The following is a 24,997-nucleotide window of genomic DNA, read 5'->3' as shown; positions in this document are numbered from 1 at the left end:
ACTTGTTTTTCCATTTTGAATATGTTGGAAAAAGAATAGTTACCAGATTTTCTCGCATATACATAGTATTTGTCGTTAGAGAAATTATGACTGAATAAAGGGTACGGTTTATATTGGCACAAATTTGCTTGAAAATGCAACGTGACAAAGACGAAACGGTATAACGCAAGATAATGTGGGCGATACGGCCATTTATTTCAAAATAGAGAAAAGATAAACATATAAAACGCTAAACAAAATTTATTGTTAACTTGTTAACTTGAAATCTTGCATAAAACTTGAAAAAACTGCCCCCCCAGGGCGCCGCCATCTTACCGTAGTTAAATGTGCTCTGACTGGACAGATGCGAGTTTGATACATGTGTTCATAGTGTTTACCATGTCAGCACAACCCAATATTTGTTAAGGCTGATCGAAGGCCTTGCGGTCGATTATTAAAATATCAGCCTTGATACCTGTGTAATGTGTATCTCATGCTATTAGTGCACACCATCTAATTGGTTAACACTAGACCGCTACGGCCACACTTCCTGGTTGTACTGCTTACGTGAATTCCTTTTGAGTTTTTCTATGTGCAGGAAATACCCTATCGGATTGTGCATTTATCAGCAGACATTCCTGTCAATTGATCTCAGAAATACCACGTGAGATGATGAAGATTTTCCCTTCAAAGAAACACATCTGTACTCGCTATGAATATCATGAATATAGAGGTTAAAATTGTGTATCGGGGCTGTCTCTTAAGAGAAAAATGGTAACATTCATTGATTTTAAGGCAATTTTAAAGTTACATGTCATACGTGGAGGCGACTTATATGTGAGAAAATACGGTACTTGTTCTAGGTTACTTACACACATTCATAGTAAAGTTTGAATGTAGCAATGTGCTTCATTTTCAAACATTTGCAACTGAATTCTAGTGGGAACGCTTTACACACATTAAGTACTTAAGTGAAGTATATAGTGAAATAAGAATTGACCTGAACAAACATTCCTATTCAGGTGGATTGGTGTTACGCATGTCACCCTTCTTGCTACTGTGCTGACTTGCTTACAGTTGATTAAAAGCAATGGTTCAGTCTAACTGTGTAGTTCAGTATAATTCACCGTTGTAATTTTGATGCTATATTTTTCTTCTTTCTGTCTGGCATTATTTTATAAATATTATGTTGTCTTGTTTACAGTAATGGTGTTCTTTCTGGTTTGTTCCTCTGTGCCAAATTAATTAATTAATTAAGAGCAGTGAATCAGGAGAGCAAATTAGTGGAGGGGGGCTGAGGGGCTAAGAGGGTGTGGTTGGAGAAGAGGAGAGTATAAAAAATGTATTGCATGATCACGAATCACAAATAATGTACAGAGCAGTAATTGTGTATTTCAGTTTTGTCCATTTCCTCGTGCCCTGTGATTGGCTGGCCACCGATTCAGGGTGTCCCCCTCCTTGTGCCCAAAGTCAGCTAGGATAGGCTCCGGCGCCCCCCGCGAACCTTGTGAGAAGGTGTTTCAGAAATTGAATGAATAAAATACTGCTGAAAAGACTAGCCAATTGAAACAATTGAGCATCCAGTTCAAATTAGTGAAGTTCATTGATACATACAAGATTTTTTAAGCATGTCAATGCCACATAACAAAATATAGCAACACCAATCTCATTTAGCACAAAAAAAGACACTGAAGTGATCACACAACTGGACCACAAAGCCAAATTTGGTTGATGCTTCTAACATTCATAAATATAGGCATTGTAAAGCAAAGAAAATGAAAAATAAAAGTACAACATAGTATGTGACTTTTTAAAGAAAAATCCACCTCACAAAATTCTAATTAAATTTATTGTTAAGGTGCCACAGTGGTGCAATTATCGCTGGCCACGTTTGGCTGGGATAGGCTCCAACACCCCTGTGCCCGTTGTATGGAAAAGTGGTAGAGAAGATGAATGGCTAAGCAGTAGTCAGCTAAAGACACTAAAGAAATTGCTTGCACCAAACTTCACTTATTTTCTGTAATTGCACAACATATACATAAAAATGTCAAATCTAGTATGACATCTACTGAAATTACATGGCAGGTGAAACACCAAACATTAATTCATTCGTTTTTCATTCTGGTCATCCTCAAAACGGTTGTGGGGTGCTGGAGCCTATCCCAACCAAATACGGGCAGTAGGCAGGGTATATTGGTTGCCAGCCAATGGCAGGGCAGGATTAGACAACCATTTATGCGGACACCCATATCTCTGGATAATTTAGTCAGCCAATTCTATGCATGATTTTTGGGTTGCGAGAGGAAACCCGAGTAACCGGAAAAAACCCACACATACACAGGGCAGCCATTGAAACTCCAATGCTAGCCAATGCTAGAACCTTTGATTTCAGAACTGTGAGGCAGATATAATAATCTCTCCCACCATGCCAACACCAAACATATAATTAATATATTACTAATTTTGTCCATTGCATATATTTTCATCTTGGCAGTTAAAAAAAAGCCTAATGTCCTTGTCCAAGCTGCAAAACAATAGTGATTACATTGTATTTATTACACATTAAAATACTGGCAGATGCCCATAACGAGCAAAGGCTAAAAATACATAATACTAGACAACAGAGTAGGGTAATTTCTCGAACGACTGATAAAAAAAGGTTATTTAATTCATATATCCATACTTACAATGGTATAATTACTAACCTATGCATCAATTTATTAGAACAATCTTAATGTTAAGAGGTGGATTTTTCCTTAAAATTGAAATAGAGTATGTTATATTGTGTACAAAAAAATTCAACTCTCTACGTTGCACGGTTTGGACAAACGTAGCGAGAGAATCTTAAAATACACACACACACACACACACACACCCATAAATCACGCTTTATAAGGATTATATATAAAGTTAACTAGACCTCAAAGCAGATGATACATTTTTTTCAGTCAATAATTTTTGCTTTGTGTTTACAGGTGGCTTGAGCTGTCCACCTAAAGTGCTCTGTAGAATAGAAAGCCATACAGGCTTTTAAATAACTCTTTGGTGTCTTAGTGTGGAGACTTTGGGTGACATTTCTCCTCAGTAACAATGCTCTGATGTTCATCAGGCCTTGGATGGATGAATGTTTGCAACGTCCAGAAAAGCTAAAGATAAGCCGCATTCCGTTTTTCAGACGGGTCATGCCGCAGGATATTTATGTCCTCTGTTGTCACACAGACTTTGGAGTTGCTGCACAAGCTCATCCTCTCTTGGTCTGTAGGGTACTACATAGCTGTCCTCTTCCAGTAGAATGCGGTTCAGCGTATGCTCGTAGTTAATGTGTCGGCGCACCATTAGTATGTACTGCTTGCCTCTTTCCAGGTTAGGACAGTCACACACATTTGGGACCCAAAGGAACTCGCGGTGCTCCAGGCGGAAGCCATTTCGATAAGTGTGGAGGATTTGGACATCGTAACGTGTCTCTTCTCCTCTATACAGCTTCCCCAAAACTCTGGCTCGAAAAACTAATTGGTCAAAAAAGCATCTTTTAAGTATTAAAATCACTTTGTTATAGCAAAGATAAAAAGTTCCAACTTACTAAAGTCTTTTTGGCAATACTGCCTGTGCCGTTCTCTTCGACCTTTGACTCGGCGACATTTCCCACAATGCCCTGCAGTTCAAATAAACCAGAGATGATTGAAAGAAAAAGGTAATTTTAGTCCAAATCTGTAATCTCAACTAAGGTCTTAAAGTTTGTTCAGCTGTGATGTGGATGCCATCAACTTACTTCCTGGCGAGGGTTGAGGCAGCAGGTTTCTGTGATTCTCCTCTCGTTCTTGACGAGGAGGCAAAATGGGATTGCTCGGAGGGTGCCGTGCCGGCTTCTGCGGCCTAACGACAGCTTGGGAAAAAATACACAAAGTTTTTTAAAGCGGTCGGTACAAATGTCATCACATTTTAAATTACGATTGGATTGCATCCGCAAAAAAATTAATTTATATTGGGTCTGAACGAGTTGGTGATGTTCACTCCAATATCCAGCAGTCCACAAAATTACACAATTCTGGTCTAAAACACAGCTTTTCCTGGTGCAGACTGTCGCTAGTCTAAATTTAGATTTTTCGGACTTTAAGTCACAGCGGAATATAAGATGCACCAGATAAATAATGCACAATGTCGAGGAGGAAAAAGTAGATGTAAGTCAAACTGGAGTATACATTGCCTTTTTTTTATTTTATCAGAAATCTAGAACATACTTTGAACTTTAAAGTATGTTTGTCCTAGATTTCTAAACAGAAAAATGCGCCTTAAACAACTGTTGGGATGTACTTTAAACTTTAATCATTCACAACTGTATTTAAACTTTTGACCACAACTGTATATGAATTTAGTGCGTCCACCGGGTGGTGTCTGTAGTTAGTTGGGATAGGATTCCAGCACCCCCTACAACCCTTGTGAGGGTAAGTAGTTCAAAAAATGATTGATTGAATTAGTTAGTTAATGTTCTGACTTGAGATGTGGTCAAAGATCGATGGAGAAAGTAAAAAGTTTTAAGTCTGTTAAATACGAGGCAAAAGGAATAAAACCTACACCGGTGGGGATGGGTGATCACTGCTGGAGATCGTGTTGTGGTGGCCGTGGTGGTTGGAATGGTTGGTTGTTGCCGGGGAATGTAGTTGCCGCTTTGGTGAGCCTGACGCAGTGGACTTCTCCCATGATGAAGGTCGTACTGGTCAGGTGGTAACCAGTACTCATACTCAATTCCTGGGTTTCTGCCTGTGGCCAGAACCTGTATGTAGAAAGAAAAAATATATTATCTGTTTGCATCTTCAGTCTTGCATACGACAAAGTGGTATCACCAAGTGTATGTGTTACGATCTCGCCGCGTAGTGCGACGCGATCGTAGGGTAAGTTGAACCCAGATGCAGAGTCGCCGAAGTAAATGGAAAGGTGAGGCAGTTCTGTAGCTCTTGTAGGTTGATTTAATAAACGGGGTAACATAACTTCAATACTTTGGCTTGACCACTCATTACAAACGAAAAGTACATGCGGCGTGGCGTCAATGGAAACAGCAATGACTACGAGGATTAACAGGCAACGAAACCAGAACTAAACCAGACGATCCAACAGCGTCCACAGAAAATCATAATGCTTAAATACCAAAAATAATCTAATCACGTAATTAGTGACAGCTGATAGTTATCGTGACGTCATGCCAGGAAAGGCAATCCAACCACTCCTGACAGTACATCCCCTCTAAGGGACGGATTCTAGACGTCCCAAGGTCAATTACAATATGAGAAACGGGAACAAGCAGGGAGGGTGGGTTGGAGATCTACAATTGTCCGGTGGTCTTCCACACCAACCCAAGAACAGACGGAGAGGTCGCTCCGGCGGGCGTCCGCGCCAGCCAGAAACGAGACAAGTCAGTGGCAGGTCTGGCGGGCGTCCGTGCCGGTCAGAAAAAAGACGGGGCAGAGGCAAGTCTGGCGGGCGTCCGTGTCGGCCAGAAACAAGACGAGGCTGTGGTCGATCCGGTGGGCGTCCGCGCCGGCCAGAAACGAGACGAGTCAGTGGCAGATCTGGCGGCCGTCCGCGCCGGCCAGAAACGAGACGAGGCTGAGGTCGATCCGGCGGGCGTCCGCGCCGGCCAGAAACGAGACGAGGCTGTGGTCGATCCGGCGGGCGTCCGCGCCGGCCAGAAACAAGACGAGGTTGTGGTCGGTCCGGCGGGCGTCCGCGCCGGCCAGAAACGAGACGAGGCAGTGGTCGATCCGGCGGGCGTCCGCGCCGGCCAGAAACGAGACGAGGCAGTGGTCGGTCCGGCGGGCGTCCGCGTCGGCCAGAAACGAGACGAGGCTGAGGTCGATCCGGCGGGCCTCCGCGCCGGCCAGAAACGAGACGAGGCTGTGGTCGATCCGGCGGGCGTCCGCGCCGGCCAGAAACGAGACGAGGCAGTGGTCGGTCCGGCGGGCGTCCGCGTCGGCCAGAAACGAGACGAGGCTGAGGTCGATCCGGCGGGCGTCCGCGCCGGCCAGAAACGAGACGAGGCAGTGGTCGGTCCGGCAGGCATCCCAGCTGGTCCCTTAAGTCTTTGCCAAACTGCCTGCTTTCAGGAAATATTAGAAGTTTAGTACGGTCGGGCACCTTACCCTGTTTGCTCGGGGGGTGGACAACCCTCTTCTCCCAGGAACCCGGATCATTGCTTCTCTGGACGTCGCCGGCCCCGTCCTCCAGGGGCACCGGCGAATTGCCACTCTGGACGTCGCCGGCTTCTTCATCCAGGGACTCCGGCGAATTACCACTCTTGACGTCGCCAGTCCCTTCCTCCAGGGACTCCGGCGAATTACCACTCTTGACGTCGCCAGCCCCTTCTTCCAGGGACTCCGGCGAATTGCCACTTTTGACGTCGCCAGTCCCTTCCTCCAGGGACTCCGGCGAATTACCACTCTTGACGTCGCCGGCCCCATCCTCTAGGGGCAACGGCAAATTGGCACTCTCGACGTCGCCCGCCCCTTCTTCCAGGGACTCTGGCGCATTGCCACTCTCGACGTCACCGGCTTCCTCCTCAAGGGGCACCAGCGAATTACCACTCTTGACGTCACCGGCCCCATCCTCCAGGGGCAACGGCAAATTGGCACTCTTGACGTCGCCAGCCCCTTCATCCAGGGACTCCGGCGAATTGCCACTCTCGACGTCACCGGCTTCTTCCTCCAGGGGCACCGGCGAATTGGCACTCTCGACGTCGCCAGACCCTTCCTCCAGGGACTCCGGCGCATTTCCACTCTCGACGTCACCGGCTTCTTCCTCCAGGGGCACCGGCGAATTGGCACTCTCGACGTCGCCAGCCCCTTCTTCCAGGGACTCCGGCGAATTGCCTCTCTCGATGTCGCCAGCCCCTTCCTCCAGGGACTCCGGCGAATTGCCACTCTCGACGTCACCGGCTTCTTCCTCCAGGAGCACCGGCGAATTACCACTCTTGACGTCACCGGCCCCATCCTCTAGGGGCAACGGCAAATTGGCACTCTCGACGTCGCCCACCCCTTCTTCCAGGGACTCTGGCGCATTGCCACTCTCGACGTCACCGGCTTCTTCCTCCAGGGGCACCGGCGAATTACCACTCTTGACGTCACCGGCCCCATCCTCCAGGGGCAACGGCAAATTGGCACTCTCGACGTCGCCAGCCCCTTCATCCAGGGACTCCGGCGAGTTGCCACTCTCGACGTCACCGGCTTCTTCCTCCAGGGGCACCGGCGAATTGGCACTCTCGACGTCGCCAGCCCCTTCCTCCAGGGACTCCGGCGAATTGCCTCTCTCGACATTGCCAGTCCCATCTTCCAGGGACTCCGGCGAAATACCACTCTCGACGTCGCCGGCCCCGTCTTCCTCGAGCGCCGGAGCATCGTCGCCACTTCTGGGCGGGCAGGCGCTGGACGGGCAGGCGCTTGGGAGAGCGGTGCTTGGGAGAGCGGTGCTTGGGAGAGCGGTGCTTGGGAGAGCGGTGTTCGGTAGAGCGGTGCTTGGTAGAGCGGTGCTTGGTAGAGCGGTGCTTGGTAGAGCGGTGCTTGGTAGAGCGGTGCTTGGGGAAGCGGTGCTAGAATGGCCGTCCGTCACCAGAAACCTGATCCGTGGCTTTGGTACGGGTGCGACCGGCGACCCCAAAGGCAACGGGAGTAATTTGCGTGGCCTTGGCACAGGAGCTTGGGGCACTTGAAACGGCGCGCTGGGCCGAGTAACTTCGGCCACTTGGACAGGCGTGGTCGGCCGAGTAACTTCGGCCACTTGGACAGGCGTCGTCGGCCGAGTGACTTCGGCCACTTGGACAAGCGTGGTCGGCCGAGTGACTTCGGCCACTTGGACAAGCGTGGTCGGCCGAGTGACTTCGGCCACTTGGACAAGCGTGGTCGGCCGAGTGACTTCGGCCACTTGGAACGGGGAGGGCTGCATAGTCCTTAGGAGCTGCTGGTACAGCGTGGTCGGCCGAGTAGCTTCGGGCACTTGGAAAGGCGTGGTCGGCCGAGTGACTTCGGGCACTTGGAAAGGCGTGGTCGGCCGAGTGACTTCGGGCACTTGGAAAGGCGTGGTCGGCCGAGTAACTTCGGGCACTTGGAAAAGCGTGGTGGTGGTCGGAAAAGGAGCTTGGAGGGACGTGGTCGGAAAAGGAGCTTGGACGGACGTGGTCGGGCGCGTAACTTGGACAGTGGTTAGTGTGTCCAGGCATTGCTTTCGCTTCGCTCTACGGCGTGGCGCTCGGCGCCTCCTCTGGGAGGATTGCACAGCACCCCTGCCATCACGTCGTGCCCCATAATTGGTGGTTAGCCCACTCTGTAATTGCTGGTCGGGGTATTTGTAATAGGAATTATCGGGGGAACAATCGGGATAATCCTCCTCCAGTGGAAGGTCTCGGGGTCCGAATTGGTCAAAGAATTCATCATCGGATTCCGAAACGCCAGCGAAAAAATCAATTTCCTCAACGATGTCCTCCTCACCAGAATCTTCAGGCTCCCTCCATGGTGAATCAATTCCTCTGGGCATAGGCATAAGATAACTTGGGCGCTCTCTGGTGGTTGTACGCACCTGGGCATCATGATGAAACGGTAAAGGCTTCCCAGGGCGACGTGCATAGCAGTGGTGGGGCGTATGAGTACGCTGCGGCTCTAACTCTCCGACCAGCTGTGGCTCATCTCTAGCAATGATGTGCCTGAGAGCCCCGCACCACGGTGTGTTCATTACAAAATTCCTAAACGATTCTGAGGGGTTTCTTATACATTCCAAGCAGTCCGGTGTCTTCGAGGGGGATGGATTGCGTCGCCGAGTGCGTCGGCGCGAGCGTGGGTGGCGCTCCGCTGGGTCCATGTTGATCGGATCGTGCTGTTACGATCTCGCCGCGTAGTGCGACGCGATCGTAGGGTAAGTTGAACCCAGATGCAGAGTCGCCGAAGTAAATGGAAAGGTGAGGCAGTTCTGTAGCTCTTGTAGGTTGATTTAATAAACGGGGTAACATAACTTCAATACTTTGGCTTGACCACTCATTACAAACGAAAAGTACATGCGGCGTGGCGTCAATGGAAACAGCAATGACTACGAGGATTAACAGGCAACGAAACCAGAACTAAACCAGACGATCCAACAGCGTCCACAGAAAATCATAATGCTTAAATACCAAAAATAATCTAATCACGTAATTAGTGACAGCTGATAGTTATCGTGACGTCATGCCAGGAAAGGCAATCCAACCACTCCTGACAGTATGGTTGTCTGAATTACCGTATTTTCTCGCATGGTAGCCCCCTCCGCGTATAAGCCGTAACCTTAACATTGCCTTAAAATCGTTGAATTTTACAATTTCTATCATTTAAGACGCACCCCGATTCACAATTTTCACCTCCATATTTATGGTTACTTTGAAGGGAAAAGCTTAAGAAAATCAAAGCATGTGGTATGAATCGAAAGGATTGTCTGCTGGATTGCACATTCCGAAAGAGTGTTGCCTGCATGTAGACAAATTCAAAACCCACAACCAGGAAGTGTGTCTATAGCGGTCTAGTGTTCACCAAGTCTCTGGGTGCAATAATAGCCCGAGATACACATTGCACAGTTATCAAAGCAGATATTTTAATTATCGACTGCAAGACTTTTGATCAGCCTTAACATAATATTGGAATGTGCTGACAAGGTAAACACTACAAACAAGTATCAAGGCTATGCGCGTCTGCCCAGTCAGAACACATTTAACTGTGGTAAGATGGGTGTGCCCTGATCAAGCAATGGCAGCCACAAGTGATTTTTTTCACATATTATGCTATATCTGTTTTTTTTCTTGAATTTCATTCATAGACATCCAAATAAATTTCGTTTAGCGTTTTTTCTGTTTGTCTTTTCTCTATTTTGAAATAATTGACTGTATCGGCCCCACTGTCTTGTGTTATGGGGTTCTGTCATTGTCGCCTTCTGTTTCGTGCATATCAAGTCTTATTTGTGTGCATATTAGCCGTACCATTAATTAGGTAATCTTTTTTTGTAGTGACAAATATGGCGTATAGGCGAGAAAATACGGTATCCCACAAAAAGGGTGCAGGTTTTAATTCCAACCAATGCAAAGGGCACCTTTCTTTTCCCAATCTGGAGTATTACAAGTGTAATCCGTTGATTGTGGTTGGGTGCTGCTTGTTTCAGCAGAAACCTCACTTGTTAAACTGTCTTTGCTGGATCGGTTTGAACAAAAACCAGGGGCCCTTGAGGACCGGTTCAGTCACCCTTGATTTAGTGAGTAATTCTCAGTTTGTAATCATGTACAAACTGTATCTGTAGCAGTGGAAGTGTAGGGCAGTCATGCGATTTAAGATGTAAATGTGTTACCAGAGAAGCACTTTGCGGCATCTCACCATTAGATGCAAGTCTTCCTGCGTCGGTCCTGGGACTTCAAAGCTCTCCCAAGTGTCCGCTGAGCGCCGATATAAAAGTTTGGTCCCAGCTATAGGGTACTCACCTGGGACACTGATCTTCCAGTTACCATTAATCACGAACTGTGAGTGGCCATTCTGGAGAGCTTTAAGAGGGAAGAAGAAGAAGAATTTTTCTCGTTTAATATGACACAAGTGAGCCAAGATGGCGCCGTCACGAAGAGGCCAGTGGCAGTAGCTCTGTCCACTCTTATTTCTTTTTCCAGTTTTACAACCCTTCTATCCTTTTTTAATTACATTTTAATATTTCTTAATACATTCCTTTTTACTTTACTTTGTACTTATCCTTTAATGTTTTTACAACTTTCTTTGTTCTGTTAGCCTGGCCTCTTTCTGCTTTCTGCTACTTCTTTTTTGGAACCATTTAGCCATGCCTACGCTGTCATATACGTGGGACCAGCTGTTACAATCCGAAGCAGAAGGTGCAACACCTCAATACCAATGGAAATTCAGAGCTGGACAAAAGTGCCGGGAGATAAAGCAACGCTTCAGACCAACCCGGGATAGGATGGAAGAGCTGTCAGCGCTTACCAGGCCGGAAACGAGGGTTTCTCCTCTGCTACTGTTGTCTTCAGGTCTACTGAGGAACTGTGCGGATAAATTTGGAAGGGTGACTCTGCATATTCTCTACCTCGGTCCCTGTCTGCAGAAGTTCCCCATCTTGTGGAAGACTTCCTGTGTGTGGTTCCACTTTTATCAGACTTTACAACGTCTTTTTCTTGAGTCTGTATCCATTTTTGCTATCGCAAACCAAGAAGGCGCCGTTCAAGTGGCAGTCGGTGGCGGTAGCTCCGTCCACTGCTGTTCGTTTTGTGTTTTTGCTGCTTTTCTGTCTTAATGATTTGGTAATTCTTAATGATCCCATTTACTTTGCTCTGTACTTTGTGCTTTTGCTTTGTTGTTCTGCGACCTTTGCGACTATACTGTCTAACTTGTAACTGTGTTTTTTTTTGTCTGTATCTGCATTCCCCCATTCTTGCTACTGTCACAATGAAATTTCCCAAATATGTGATGAATAAAGTTATCCAATCCAATCCAAGTTAGCGTTCTGTATCAGTGGATCACAATGAAATTGGGAGAAGAGGGGATTTAGGGGCACGTTCAAGAATGACATTAACCACATGTCCTTATAAGGCAGTTGACGCGACCAAGCGCTCAAAGGGATTTTCCATGACATTAAATGGAAACGAGCACATTTAACTGCTCTGCCCGAGTGGCCAGGTAAAGCTCTCAGAGGTGTCCATTACAAACTACTGTGTGGCCATTACTTGGCCGCTTCTATTTTAGCCTCATTCACAAGATAAAAATAGAAGTTGTAGTTATGTTGCCTGGAAAACCCAAGCAGACATGGAATGCTTAGCCCTGACTGTCTCTGAGAGAGAGGAAGTAACAGCAAGGACAGGAAATCATTTGACACATTGATTTCACAAGTGTTGCCATGGAGTCAGTGACATAGCAGGAGGTTGAAATAGATACACGTAAACAAGCAGGTGGCATTTGCGTGTCCGTGATCTTACCGAGATAATTCCCACTGTTATCCGTAACTCGGATGTGAGTGGCTCCAGCTGGTATCTTGGCCACTTCGTTGTATCCAAAAGGTCCTCCTAGCCAACAAAACAACACACTTCATTAGAGACTCGAATCTAATCATGTACTAACATGGGAATAAAATATGCAATTGAGTGGAATGTTATTTAATCCTAGGTGATTGGCGGAATTCCATTGACCAGACGAATAGAGCCGTGTTTTGGTGAAAACACAACGGCACAGGAGATACAAATTTATTTTATTGTCAGGATCTGTTAGGACTAGCTTGTTATTGTTTTTCCATTGCTTTCTCCCTGTGTTTTGATGTTCGTTTCCCTACTCTTGTTTGTCCCTCCTGCCTTGCGTTGCGTTCGTGAGATGCGCGTCAATCAAAATTAGTTCCTGTTTTGTCTAATTAAACTCCACTGATGATTATGTCATTGGTCAGATCGTCTGTCTTACTTCCCTTGCCATGTGTCTGCGTTACCTGGTTCCTCGATTCCCCGTTTTTTGCCTAGTCAGGTTTGGATTTGTGAATTGATTTATAAGTTTTGGTTATTTTCTAAGGTCCAGCCTAAAATATCAAAGTTTTGGTATGAGCACTATTTCCCTCGTCCTCGCCTGATTCCCTGCGATTGGGTCCTATTCTTCGTAACGTTGCCTCGACTTCTCCCGAAAGACGTAACAGAATCTCTTATTTTACAGTTTGCTCAAACTCAAAAATTTAGGGGGGCAAGTGGGACATTTAAGCAAATCGAATTGCAAAGTAAATATTCATATGAGGGTCTCCACCCTCGGCCTCAAAGTCCTCACCGAAATGGTCTCTAGATTGTCATGGCAGTTTAAATTTAATTTGATAAGTAACACTGTTTTAAAGGCTGCATTCAAGCCACGTCTCACACATTTTATGAATGAGTTGAACTTGTTGCAATTTAATAAATGGTAATATTCTCTCCCGGAGTGCCAACAAAAAGGACAAAGACACCTCTATGGTTTTCCCGCTGTTCCAGAGTGAAAAGCTGCTGCCTTATGAGGGTCATTTATTACATGCTTTAAGCAAGCTTTTGCTCTGGTTGCTATTGCTTACCAGTTTCAGTGGAAACTATGCACAACGTTCAGCAAGGTTCCAACGTCAGACAGGCCCTGATAAACTCCAAAGTGTCTGATCTTGTGTGGGAGCTTTTTGTGTCGCCACCCTCCGTCAATGCTCGCTCCGTTAGAAAGCACAGCTGCGTGTGGGCAGAAAACCTCCCACAACTCAGAGTTCCCCGAACAAAGCAGACACTATCAGCTTGTTTTCTCCAAGCTCACGTTGATCCATTCTGGCTGACCTGCTCGGACAGGCACCCCATCATTGACCACTGTGGTGCTAACCAGTCGCAATTTGAGTCAATGTTTAACTAATATGCCTCTTCCAGTGCCAACAACATCTTTTTATGTTTCTTCTTAATGCGCCTGGATATGTCAATTAAAATGGGTCAAATCCATAGACTACGTAGATTAAATTAGAACTTTATTTCATCTCGTATTCGGGAAATTTCCTTGGTTGCAGTAGCGAGACAGACACACAAGACCTTGTTGAACTAGGTCAAAAATAATGTTTTACAACTTTAGTTATTATTTCTTATAGGAAATTCATTCATTAATTTTCCGAACTGCATTTCCTACCAAGGCTCGTGTTGGAGACTATTCCAGCTAAGTATGGGCACCAGGCGGGTGAACATCATGATTTGGTGGCCAAACAACTGCAGGGCACTAGGAGACGGACAACTATACATTCTCACGTTCATACCTAGGGGAAATTTAGAGAGTTCAACCAGCCTAGAATCCATGTTTTTGAGATGTGGGAGGAAACCGGAGTACCTGGAGAAAACTGGGATCAAACTATCAAAAGGGGCAGTCGTGAGCTCGATTTCCACTGGTGGCAGCACTATTGTGGGTGCGAATGGTCGTCTGTTTCTTTGAGTGCCCTCCGGCTGACTGGCGACCAGTCTAGGGTGTCGTCTGCCTTTTGCCAGAAGTCAGTTGTCTGAAGTAGGGTCCACCAAACCCCGCAACCCTTACAAGGATCCGTGGTAGAGAAGATGAGTGATGGTGAGAAAATCGGAATACCCAGTGAAAACTCACACCAGCCCAGGTACACCATGCAAAATCCACTCACTCAAAACCTATCTGAGATGAAACCCTTCGACTTTAGAACTGTGAGGCTGATGCGCTAACCACTCGTCCCCTGGGCCATCACGACTGCTCTATTGGATTCAATTCTGGACTTGGCATATAAATCTTCATTCAAAGAATGTGTAATCATTGCAACTTTAAACTTCCGGTTGTTAGTTGAATTAGATACTGGAATTGTTAGGCATAAACTTTTTTTCAACAAACGAATCACCAAACCCTTGAGACTAAACAAGCCAAAAGGCTTGCATTACCTTGACTTAAAGCAGGTCGGAAAGTGATTCCTCATGGTGATTATTGCATGTATGCGTGTGTGTTTGTGTGTGTATGTGTGTCTGTGAGTGAGCATGTGCATCCTACCTGCCTGCAGGCCGTTGCTCTGGTAAACACTCCTGTGGTGAAGGCAGGTGGTGTTTTTCCCTCCGCAGACCATGCAGGCATCCTCTTTCTCCTTTGAACCCAAGATTGAATCACAACCAGGCTTCTGAATAAAGCAGACAATCATAGACATGTTTACTGCACTTTAAAGATGACAATCTTATGTTGGTACATATGATATGGCAAGAATTTCTACTTAGGATAATAGAAGCACTCTCTGTTGCTTTTCTCTGTCATTTTCTTGTCTTTGAAACATTTACTTGGCGCAAGGGGCCCAGTGAAGGAACATAATAGGGCCTTTGCAAATTCCAAAAGATAATAGTTGCATGGATAACGTTGTTGCTACATAGATTACAGTGAACACCTTTTACTATAGGCGTCATACCCAGCACAACCATTTAGGAAACCTATCATCAGCCCCTTATATTGTCTTAAAAACATGAAAACCCTCTGAGCATGCAATTGCTTAACAGGAACTAAATCCCTGGTAGAAAGGTAAATAGTACACAAGAAGTGAACATTGCCATGTAACATAGCACGGAAAACAACAACAACGGGGAGACAAAGTTGGAAACCTTCACGTGGTGTCTCCTGAGAGGCCGCTCGCTGCGGCCTGCGAATTCCAACAAATACCACTCAGAGCTGCCAACAAGGACCGTGGCACCCTACGTTTTTCATCCAGCCGGAGACATTTGACTGCCCCTCACCTCCGACTACCCCCCGGATGAAATAATCCGCGTTCCAGTGGCAGCTCTAGCGCTATCTGAGGGCAATCCTCAGGCGCTTGTAGTGCAACAACAACAACAACAACAACGACAAAACAATATCTAACGACTGCAGTGATACCTCTACTTCCAAATGCTTCTCAATGCCAAACATTCAGGTTACAAAAAGTTTCATTGGGTTTTGTCACGTGATAGGAAAACAATCCAAATTATGAAGGTGTTATTATTTTTGTTTTTTAATTGTCGTGGTAATGTTGGTTCACATTGGGTATCTCCCAACACGTCGCTGGCCTGCCATTTGCTAGAAGGAAGCTGTGTCTCCATGATGCTGGAACTGATAGCATAGGCTAGTGTCAACCTATGCCTCATGCAGGGTAGCGGCCTGCCAGGGGGAAACTTCCAATTCGATGCAAAGGTTCTTCAGAAAGGGTCATTTACCTCTGGCAGGAAGACACACAGTAGAGAAACCCTTTTGCTGCTCAATTTGTTTTGAAAGCTTTTCAGAAAAGGAAAACGGAACATTAAAATGTCAAGAACACACAAAGAAAATCTTTTCTTGCTAGGTTTGATCTTAAAATTTCTTTCAAAACTGACCTTTAACATGTCACATAACATATGCTGGAGTGAAACACTTTTCCTGCTCAGTTTGTGGTCCAAATTTCTCTCTCAAAAGGCAATAATAATAAATAGGTCACACGAGAACACACACTGGAGAGAAACACTTTCCCTGCTCAGTCTCTGGTCGAAGGTTTTTTTTTTCTAAGACACACAAGTGTGTTGTTCAGAATGACAAACATTCATATTTAGGGGAAATTTTGAGCGTTCAACCAGCCTCCCATGTATGTTTCTTGGAAGTGGGAGGAAACTGGAGTACCCAGAGAAAACCCACAAATGAGCTCAAGGAAAATCCACACAGTATGGTGAATAATCTTGTCTTGAATCAAACCCTCGATCTCACAACCATAATGCCAATGCGGTAACCACACTTCCATTGGGCCACCAAGTGGAAGGAACTATGTTTAGGACATTTTAAAAAATAATTTCTAATTTCTCTGATGTGCAGTAGTGGTGAAAAAGTGAATACGCTCCTCCTTCACCACTTTGTGGTTTCAATCTATCAAGGCAGCTCAGCGGCTATATATTTAGCACGTCAGTCTCACAGTTCTAGGGTCCTGGGTCCAAATCAAAGTCAGTCCACCTGGGCCTGTGTGGGTTTTTTTCTGGGTAGTCTAGTTTCCCCCCACATTCCAAAAACATACATGGTAAGCGGATAGAACACTCCAAATCACCCCTGGGTATGAGTGTGAGTGTGAATGGCTGTCCGTCTCCTTTTGCCCCTCGATAGGCTGGCCACCGAGTGGTACCCGCCTCTGGCCAAAAGTCAGCTGGGATAGGCTTCGGTGACCCTTGTGAGGATAAGTGGTTCAGAAAATGAATGACTGAATAAATATCCAAATGAAAAATGTTCATAAAAATGTTCAAATTCACGCTGGAACTCGCAAGCAGAAGAAAGGGGACTGCCACTCAATTCAGCGCCAAAGAAGAAATATGGCGGGCATGTGGAGTTTTCTGAGCGGAATGGATGGCAGGGTGCCTCGTGAGGGTGTGTCAGCTCTGGGCGACCTTAAAGCGAATGGTCTCTCATTGTTAATATTTTGAAGTAAGATCAACTAGAGAAGAGCCACTGTCAGAGGAGATTACAGTAATTAAAGTATTTAAACAATTATCATATATAGATTCGATTTATAAATATAGGTACAATACTGTATGCATATAATTGTGTAATGTTTAAAATCTACACTTCATATTGTATGGACGCAAAAATATGTACGTATGATAGAAATAACAGGGAACTTTGTGGTTTTTCTTTTAATGGTCATGGCAAAAATCTAATTCATACCTCTTTCTACTCCTACATAATTACTTCCAGAACTTTTTTTGGAACTTGAAAATTTCATAAGTAGAGCAGTACTTTATATGTAAATTCTCTAATTCGTTCCACGGTCCTCACACAAGTACCTTTAAACTAGTCCAGTGTCCAAGTTTTGTATGAAAGATGTAAGAAACAAAAATGAGAGAAAATGATAAGAAAATGAATAATTACTGTCTTAAAATGGATATAATGGCCAAAAATCCCGGTGAAAATGTGCACTGCGCCGTTGAAATAGTTCCCTCTGTGGAAGACGTAATATTCGTATTCATCCGCCAGATGGCGGCAAGATCCCGTTCTACCCGGGCCGAATGCCGTCCACTTTGTAGTACATTTTAGAATTTTACGTGTGGTCTGTGTGTGTGTCTATGCGTGTGTGTGTGTGAAAATATGTGCCGCGTTCCATTTGTATGTTTTTTAATCGCTTAATAAGGCGAATTTCAATCGTTCATAAGGAGAACATTAAGTCGGGGTGGACAGGTATGCAGGAGAGAATCTTCAAATATGAATAGTGGTTGTTGTGAGACAGCCAATGGGAGCCCAGTAGAGGGTAGCGAGGGAGAATCAATGCATCTGTGACAATATTTTTTTTAAAAAATAACGGATAAGGATTTACTCTTTGGAGCATTTCGTAACTAGGATCTTTTTTTGTGTCTTGAGTCACCCATTTGCATATAAAAAAAATTGTAACCTGAAAATTTCATACCTAGAGGCATTCGTAAGTAGAGGTATGACTGTATTCTGTTTAGTAATTTGTCCTTGTTCAGCAGAGAACCATGCAGCTTGCTCTCACCAGACAGCGGCCGTTGACGCAGACAGAGCCTGGTACTTTGTCACAGGCTGTGCCATCAAGCACACGGCCAAAGTTGTAGTAGAAGTTATGATCCGAAGCCAGGCAGTTGAGCTCACAGGGGTTGGAACCTGTTAAGGCAGATGTTCAGTTAGTGGATCGCTGGTTTGTTTTAGAAAACCAGAGACAAAAACTGAAGGATGCTTTACAGATTATCAAGGCCCATTGTCACTGTTATTATTCTTTTAACACAACTACACTGGCCAGGCCAAGCTGTTTCATTTTTTAAGAGTATCTAGGTACAATGTTTTGGTATCCATTGTAAAAAATGGAATTTACTTTCAATTCTTTTTCAAGTTATCGTAAAAACCTGGACATGACTTGTTTTCATACCTGTCAACCTCTGCCGATAACTGCCCTTATAAATGATTATGATTCCCCGTACAAACCCCCCAAAAAACGTACAAACATCGTACGACGCACTGTTTACTAACCCGGTAACTCGTTTCTTACTAGGTGGCTCCTCCATACTTGCTTCCACGATATTTACTCTATGTATATCTACGCATGCGCATGTCATCCTTTATCGATATTGCCGTATGCACCGCTAAAAAAATGGAGGATAATTTTTGCTGGTATACCATGACAATAGTAACGATCGATGACAGTAGCGTCGTTGGCTACCAGCCTACGAGACTATCTGGATTTTAGCCAAAACGGTCTTGTTGAGATCGGTTTTCATAAATATTGGCGATTTAAAAAAAAAAAAAATCCCCGTACAAAAGTCGGTGTACGGCGTACATGATTTGAAATGGTAAAAAAAACGTATAAAATATGTATAAAACGTACAAGTTGACAGGTATGTGTTTCACTGACCTCCATGAAAGGTAGTCCATTTGAACGTGTTTCCTGTCACCAGCTGTCTGCCATTGAAAGCCGCACACTGCATCTCTCGGAAATCTCCAGAGCCAGGAGGGCACTCCTGCACACAAGTGTGCAAGTTGACATTAACATTAATGCTCTAGCACTTGGCTTACCTTTGTATTTTTAACACCTGCATTTGTTTGAAACTTTGTATGTTGGTCACTTTGATTAAACATTTTGCGTTAGCACCACCCAACGTTCCCTCGGTTTCTTTGCATCTGTGACACTACAGTAATCCCTCGAATATTGCGGCTAATGTAGACCACCAAGTAGGACCCCCCTATTATTACTACCATACTACATGTTTTCGTGCCTATACAGAAGTACGCAAGTACAATTATCAAGAAATGTATTTCTTAAATATTACAGCTATAAGCATATGTACGGACTGTAATCTATTATTATCTAGATATAATCTATATATTAAAAAAATGAATACTTTAAATAATGTACTAACAGGGAAAATAGGAGGAGCTTTCGCGGGAGGTTTTTGGCGCACAAAGATGTTGATGGGGAGTTGTGACCGCTGTTTCTTTCTTTGGTTCAAATGTGCTTTTGTCAAGAACATTAAAACTGTCAAGACGAATGCCATATTCCATGTCTATGACCATGTTGTCATCAATGTCAAAGACCCGTTGTTGCAAACTGCATCCCATAGTGAACATTTCTTCAGATTTCTCAAAGTACTAACACCAAGTTATTCATCTTTATTGCCGTCATTGTCCAACCGTCAATTACCAGTGTAGAAAGCTCTATTTCCAGATAAGAGCAATGGCGTCAACCCGCTACCCAAATTTAATCGGAAACTTAACTCCCACTTTGCTCCTCCGCAGCGTCCAGACATCTTAGCCGCCCAAAGGGCTTAATTTTCAGACAAGGCCGACAGCGTCTGCAGTAACGTCGCCCCGGAGCTTGAATTTTGAAACATTTCTGGGAAATTCCACCATCAGCTCTATGACCCAGAGGCTTCCAGCCATTCAGTTTGGTGAGCGAACTCTATTTTCAAATAAGTGAGACAGCATCCGCCGTAAGGTCGCTCGGGGTGCGTATAGAAAAAAATCCAACCCTCACCGAGGCTCCCGGCCATCAAGTCTGCTCAGAAATCCCAGTTTTTGAATAAAAGTGATGGCCACCGCACGCTGCCCACCATTTTTCTTTTTTAGTATTGAGTTGAGTGACAGTCTCGCCATTTTCTTAGTCGGAAGTATCTTCCACTTGCGAGTTTCAGCATGAATTTTGACATTTTTATGAACTTTTTTTGTACTTAATGTAAAAAACCGCGATGGACCAAAGCCGTGAATGTTGATGCCTCGAAGTTGTAAAGGCTGACAGTACTGACGTCAGATTTACATATACAAGAGTTAACAAGTCTAAAAAAGTGCTTCAGCCTTGTTCCAATGTGCTTGTGTAACCTAAGCCGTTTCCTCCAACATTTATTAATTTATTCCACAGAGTTCTGTCCGTCTCAATTTATTTGATGAGTAGCGTCAATGCATGCCATAACACATTGCTCACATCAGTGTAGAAAAAAAAATGTCTGGGAATTGTAGCTGTTAACAGGGGCATGAACTGTATCACTAAGTACAAAGTGCAACGTGCACTCACTTTGATCCTAACACAAGCTTCAACTCATCTGTACAATTGTCCCCATACAAGTATGGGCCATCTTACCAGTAGCACCCTGAACTCGCTACTCCAGCACAATTACATGAAATCTCAAGGTGGAACAGTGAAGACAAAGGTTAACTAATATGTCTGTGGAATTCCAGTTCACACCCTGGATGGTTTTAACTGCAACATAGTCCCGGAACACGCCTACGTGCTCAACTTCAACAGCAAAAATCGGCCATTTTTTCGGCTACAAAGGTGTCCAAATTGAGTGGCGATTTTGTACAGTGTGGAAACTGGCTTAATTACTTTGGTATTGCAGATCCTGTATTGTCTGGGATCACCTCCACATGGCCCGCCAACTGGGTTTCTGCCACACACAAACACATGTTAAGTTATTTTACATCGTATTATAGAGTGTGATAAGGGGTCAAATGATTATGATTGTGAATTTTTTTCTCCTAATATGAAATACTACTGTTGCCTATTCCCATATCCATAACTAGCCTGGTAATGCAGGTTCGTGTGCGGACGGAGGCACCGGAACCACAACTTCGTGAACACACTGACCAGCCGCTCCAGCTTGCCCATTCATTTCGAAAGTACAGCTGGCGCCGGGTTCGAGTTGAACGGGCCGACAAGCCTTCACTGTAAGGATCCCTTGCGGAATCCCAGGAAGCCTGAAATGGAGAAAAAAAGGAAGATTCTTTGTTAACATCCATTCAACCATTTCCCTGCCACTCACCCCATGACATTCACTAGTAGGCTAGACTCTTTTTTTGGTGACTTTAGGTAATCTAGAAACTATATAAAGTCCTACCCCATATGTACGAAATTTTCAGGTTACGAACCTGAATCGGTGGCCAGCCAATCGCAGGGCACAAACAACCATTCACGCTCACACCCATACCTGGGGCAATTTAGAGTGTCCATTCAGCCTACCATGAATGTTTTTGGAATGTGGGAGGAAACCGTAATACCCGTAGGAAACCCACACAGGCCCGAGGAGAACATGCAAACTCCACACAGGTGGACCGACCATTGATTTGAACTCAGAGCTGTGAGGCTGACACGCTAACCACTCGCTACATCGGGGCACCCGCATTCAATTCAATTCAATTCAATTAGAGGGAACATTGGTCTCAATCATTTACTAGAATCTCGAGACACGTGCTCATTTCATTCACGCATTTTCAGCTTGCACATCATCTTAATCCTATACATCGCAGTATACGCTGTTTGCCATGCAGCTGTTGAGTGTGTGCAAAGGAAGAGTTAAGTAGGTGTGAGTCAATTCCTCAATGAGAAACTGCTGGGAACCTTGCCAGTTTCACTACTTCTCCAGGGCACAAACTTAGGAATGTGTTTGGGTAGCACCTTTGAGATTTCTTTAATCACTTTTATTGTGTGGCTGTGATGGTCTCTATCCAACAGGCAAAAAGTCTTGTGCAAACGGGTGTTTTCTTGGCTTCAAAATACTTACCCTAAGGAATCGTAAATAACTCACCGGATATCTTTTCCTTTTCACAAACTATTTCAAGCAAATTCAAAGTCATACGCCCTAAACTCAACAAGATGTCATCCAAAGACCGACAGAGATTAACCTAAAATAATCAGGAAGTTACACAGAATTAACTCAAAACCAATAATAAAATGTAGCCTATAAATGTTGGATAATCAACGAAGAACTAAGATATGGGTGTTTCCCAAGCAGCAGGAATGCATTTTTCCAGAATTTGTATTTTGAAGTTAAGCCATGCTGCATTAATATAACTTGTACTCCCTTAAAGAAACTGTTTGAGAAAGAATGGCAATTATTTATATAAAGAAATATATTACTTATATATTACTTAAGAAAAATATATAGTAGTCCCTCTACTCACAAATTTTACTGGTTTCAGAACTTTTTTTCGCAACTTTGATTTTTCGTAAGCAAAGCGGTTTGTTTGTAAATTCTTTAATTTATTCCACGGTCCTAAAAAAAACTACCAATTAGACCTTATAAACATGATCAAAGTGTCCCACCTTTATATGAAAGATCCGAGAAGCAGACAAAAATAAAAGAAAATAATAAAAAAAGTATTTATTAATTCATTAAAATGAATTACAAGCAGGCAAACACATGTTCTATTTGTTCAGTGGTACAGTCCAGTAAGGACAAAGCTAACGTTAGCACATGAACACGTGCACATGAACACACATCTAAACAACTTCAGCTGACTGCACGAGGCGGGGTACACCTTGAATTGGTAGCCAGCCAATCGCAGGGCACGTGGAGACAGGTAACCATTCACGCTCACACTCATACCAAGGGGCAATATAGAGTGTCCAATCATCCTACCATGCATGTTTTTGGAATGTGGGAGGAAACTGGAGTACCTGGAGAAAACCCACGCAAATCCGGGGACAACATGCAAACTACACACTGACTGGGATTGAAACTGGTACCCCAGAACTGTGAGGCAGACGCGCTAACCACTCTGCCAGGCCGCACATCTTCAAATTATGAACAGTCTTTCCATCTTGTCGTTCAGTACAAAGAGGCCAAAGAGTCGTCACTTTTAATGTTTCCTTCTTCTTTTTGTTAGGAGGTAGATGGGTTACGGCTGGTCGTATTGCCTTGCAATATCAGTCAACTGCAAGCCAATTTCTTATCTTCTGTTTTTCGATGATAACAAGGCCCGCTTAATCATTTCATTCACACCAATAATTTTAAATAAAGAACTCTGTGACGGTAAAAGAGAGTTGAGAGGCTCCACGTGGAAGTAAAGGATAAAAAACAGATAAAATAACAGATTCAGGAATTGCATGTATGTTTTTGGGGATTTAATAACTTGGATCTTGTTTTCCACAGCCCACAACCCTTGAGCGGATAATCGGTTCATAAAATGAATGAACATCTTTTAAACCAAGAATGGGCAAACTGGTCCTCGAGGGCCGCTGTGGGTGCAGGTTTTTTGTTCCAACCGATCCAGCACAGACACTTTGACCAATGAGATTTCTGCAGAAAACAAGAAGCACCTGAGTGCAATCCACTGATTGTACTTGTTTGGGTTGTAATGAAAACGCACACCCACTGCGGCCCTTTCTGGAATAGTTTTACCACCCCTGGTTTAAACCAACGTTAATTTGATAGATGCAACAAACTTACTACAGGATCCAGTAGTATTTGTAAGTTGCATATTGTATGCATAGAGGTAACACACCTTAATAAACACACACCCTCCCCCTGAATATTTGTCAATGTTAAAGTTTCACATATCTAGCATGAAATTTGCCAACACAATTTGACTGAACAGACAGACAAATCATGGTGACTTCAACTTCATCATTCTCCATGACGAGGATACTTATGGTTGCCCTCATTAGAGTTACAAACAGACAAATGAGGGTTGATGCCAATTTGAAATGACATTATGAGCTTGTGAAGGAAAATATGGTCCAAATAAAACGGAAACATGAGTGAAGTACAATTTAACTCAAGATCACATCATGCTTTTTTGTTTGAAAGCAAATAGTTTTCCAGTATTAGCTTACATTTGGGCAGATGTGAGAGGTTTTGATTTTATTTCCATGAGGAATACATTTATGTACAACATTATTTTAATAAATCCATATTAATAAATAGTTTATACAGTAATCTATCGAATATCATGGTTAATGTAGACCAGACATGGCCGCCATAATCGAAAAATTGCGAGGAAGGGTACCCCTATTTTAACTATCTATTTTTTTTCTTCTTCACTGCTGTTTCCTAGTAGCAAGCGGAAGACAAGAGAGTGGCTTCCACTAATGAGTTTCAGCCTGGATTTTCACATTAATAAAAGAAATACAAATTAACAGCAGAAAAAATTACGAAGAAGTGAATTTGCAATAAGTGAAGTTTCGATAATCGAGGGAAGACTGTAGTAAACATCTAGAAGTCTGCACAATTTGGAATTCACACATATTTTCCTAAAAAAAAGTAGCTCCAAAGGTCAAAGAGTGATGAGGCAAAAACTAGGAATTGAATTTAAGGCTTGGTGACCCCACCGACACTCTGAAATGGTGGCCAGTCAATTGCAGGGCACAAGGAGACTGACAACCATTCACACTAAATGTCATACATAGGGGCAATTTAGAGTTGTCAACCAGGATACCGTGCATGTTTTTGGAGAAACTGGGACTACCCAGAGAAACCTCACGCAAGCTCCGTAAGAAAATGCAAACTCAACTCAGTTAGGACTGACCTGGGATTGAACCCTTGAGCCCAGAACTTTGAAGCCGACACTCGAACCACTCATTCACTGAGCCACCCTACTGCATTCCTTATAATGTATTGTACAATCTGTAAACTTTAATGCTGAGATTATAGTATATATTTTCGGTGTCTGATCATTGCCACCACACCCAGTGGGTGGGCGGGATCAGTAAAGGGGCTGTCTGTGCTTGATTAACAGAAAGGCAAACAGCAGTGAAAGAAACGTACATACTGCAAAAACAAGCAGTTGATGCCAAACCAAAAGCCTGCTACTAA

At 44.1% G+C, this 24,997-nt stretch overlaps 1 protein-coding gene across 1 annotated transcript in view; it reads right to left on the bottom strand.

Moving 5' to 3' along the window:
• Positions 1-1,558: 1,558 nt before the first annotated feature.
• adamtsl5 (ADAMTS like 5) overlaps positions 1,559-24,997 on the bottom strand; it is a 36,460-nt gene continuing 13,021 nt past the window's right edge. Inside the window, exons 3-13 of the mRNA XM_077712831.1 lie at positions 20,989-21,161; positions 20,791-20,851; positions 18,826-18,931; positions 17,953-18,080; positions 14,487-14,610; positions 11,942-12,028; positions 10,347-10,510; positions 4,552-4,750; positions 3,749-3,862; positions 3,560-3,631; positions 1,559-3,485 (exon numbers count right to left, since the gene is read on the bottom strand). Coding sequence (XP_077568957.1) covers positions 3,160-3,485; positions 3,560-3,631; positions 3,749-3,862; positions 4,552-4,750; positions 10,347-10,510; positions 11,942-12,028; positions 14,487-14,610; positions 17,953-18,080; positions 18,826-18,931; positions 20,791-20,851; positions 20,989-21,161 — 1,554 coding nt within the window. The 3' untranslated portion in view covers positions 1,559-3,159. The remainder of the gene's footprint in view (positions 3,486-3,559; positions 3,632-3,748; positions 3,863-4,551; positions 4,751-10,346; positions 10,511-11,941; positions 12,029-14,486; positions 14,611-17,952; positions 18,081-18,825; positions 18,932-20,790; positions 20,852-20,988; positions 21,162-24,997) is intronic.

The sequence above is a fragment of the Stigmatopora nigra genome, chromosome 3 (genome assembly GCF_051989575.1).
Source record: "Stigmatopora nigra isolate UIUO_SnigA chromosome 3, RoL_Snig_1.1, whole genome shotgun sequence".
Taxonomy (NCBI): domain Eukaryota; kingdom Metazoa; phylum Chordata; class Actinopteri; order Syngnathiformes; family Syngnathidae; genus Stigmatopora; species Stigmatopora nigra.
Note: the sequence above shows the minus strand (reverse complement) of the source record. Positions and strands in the feature narration are given on the sequence as shown.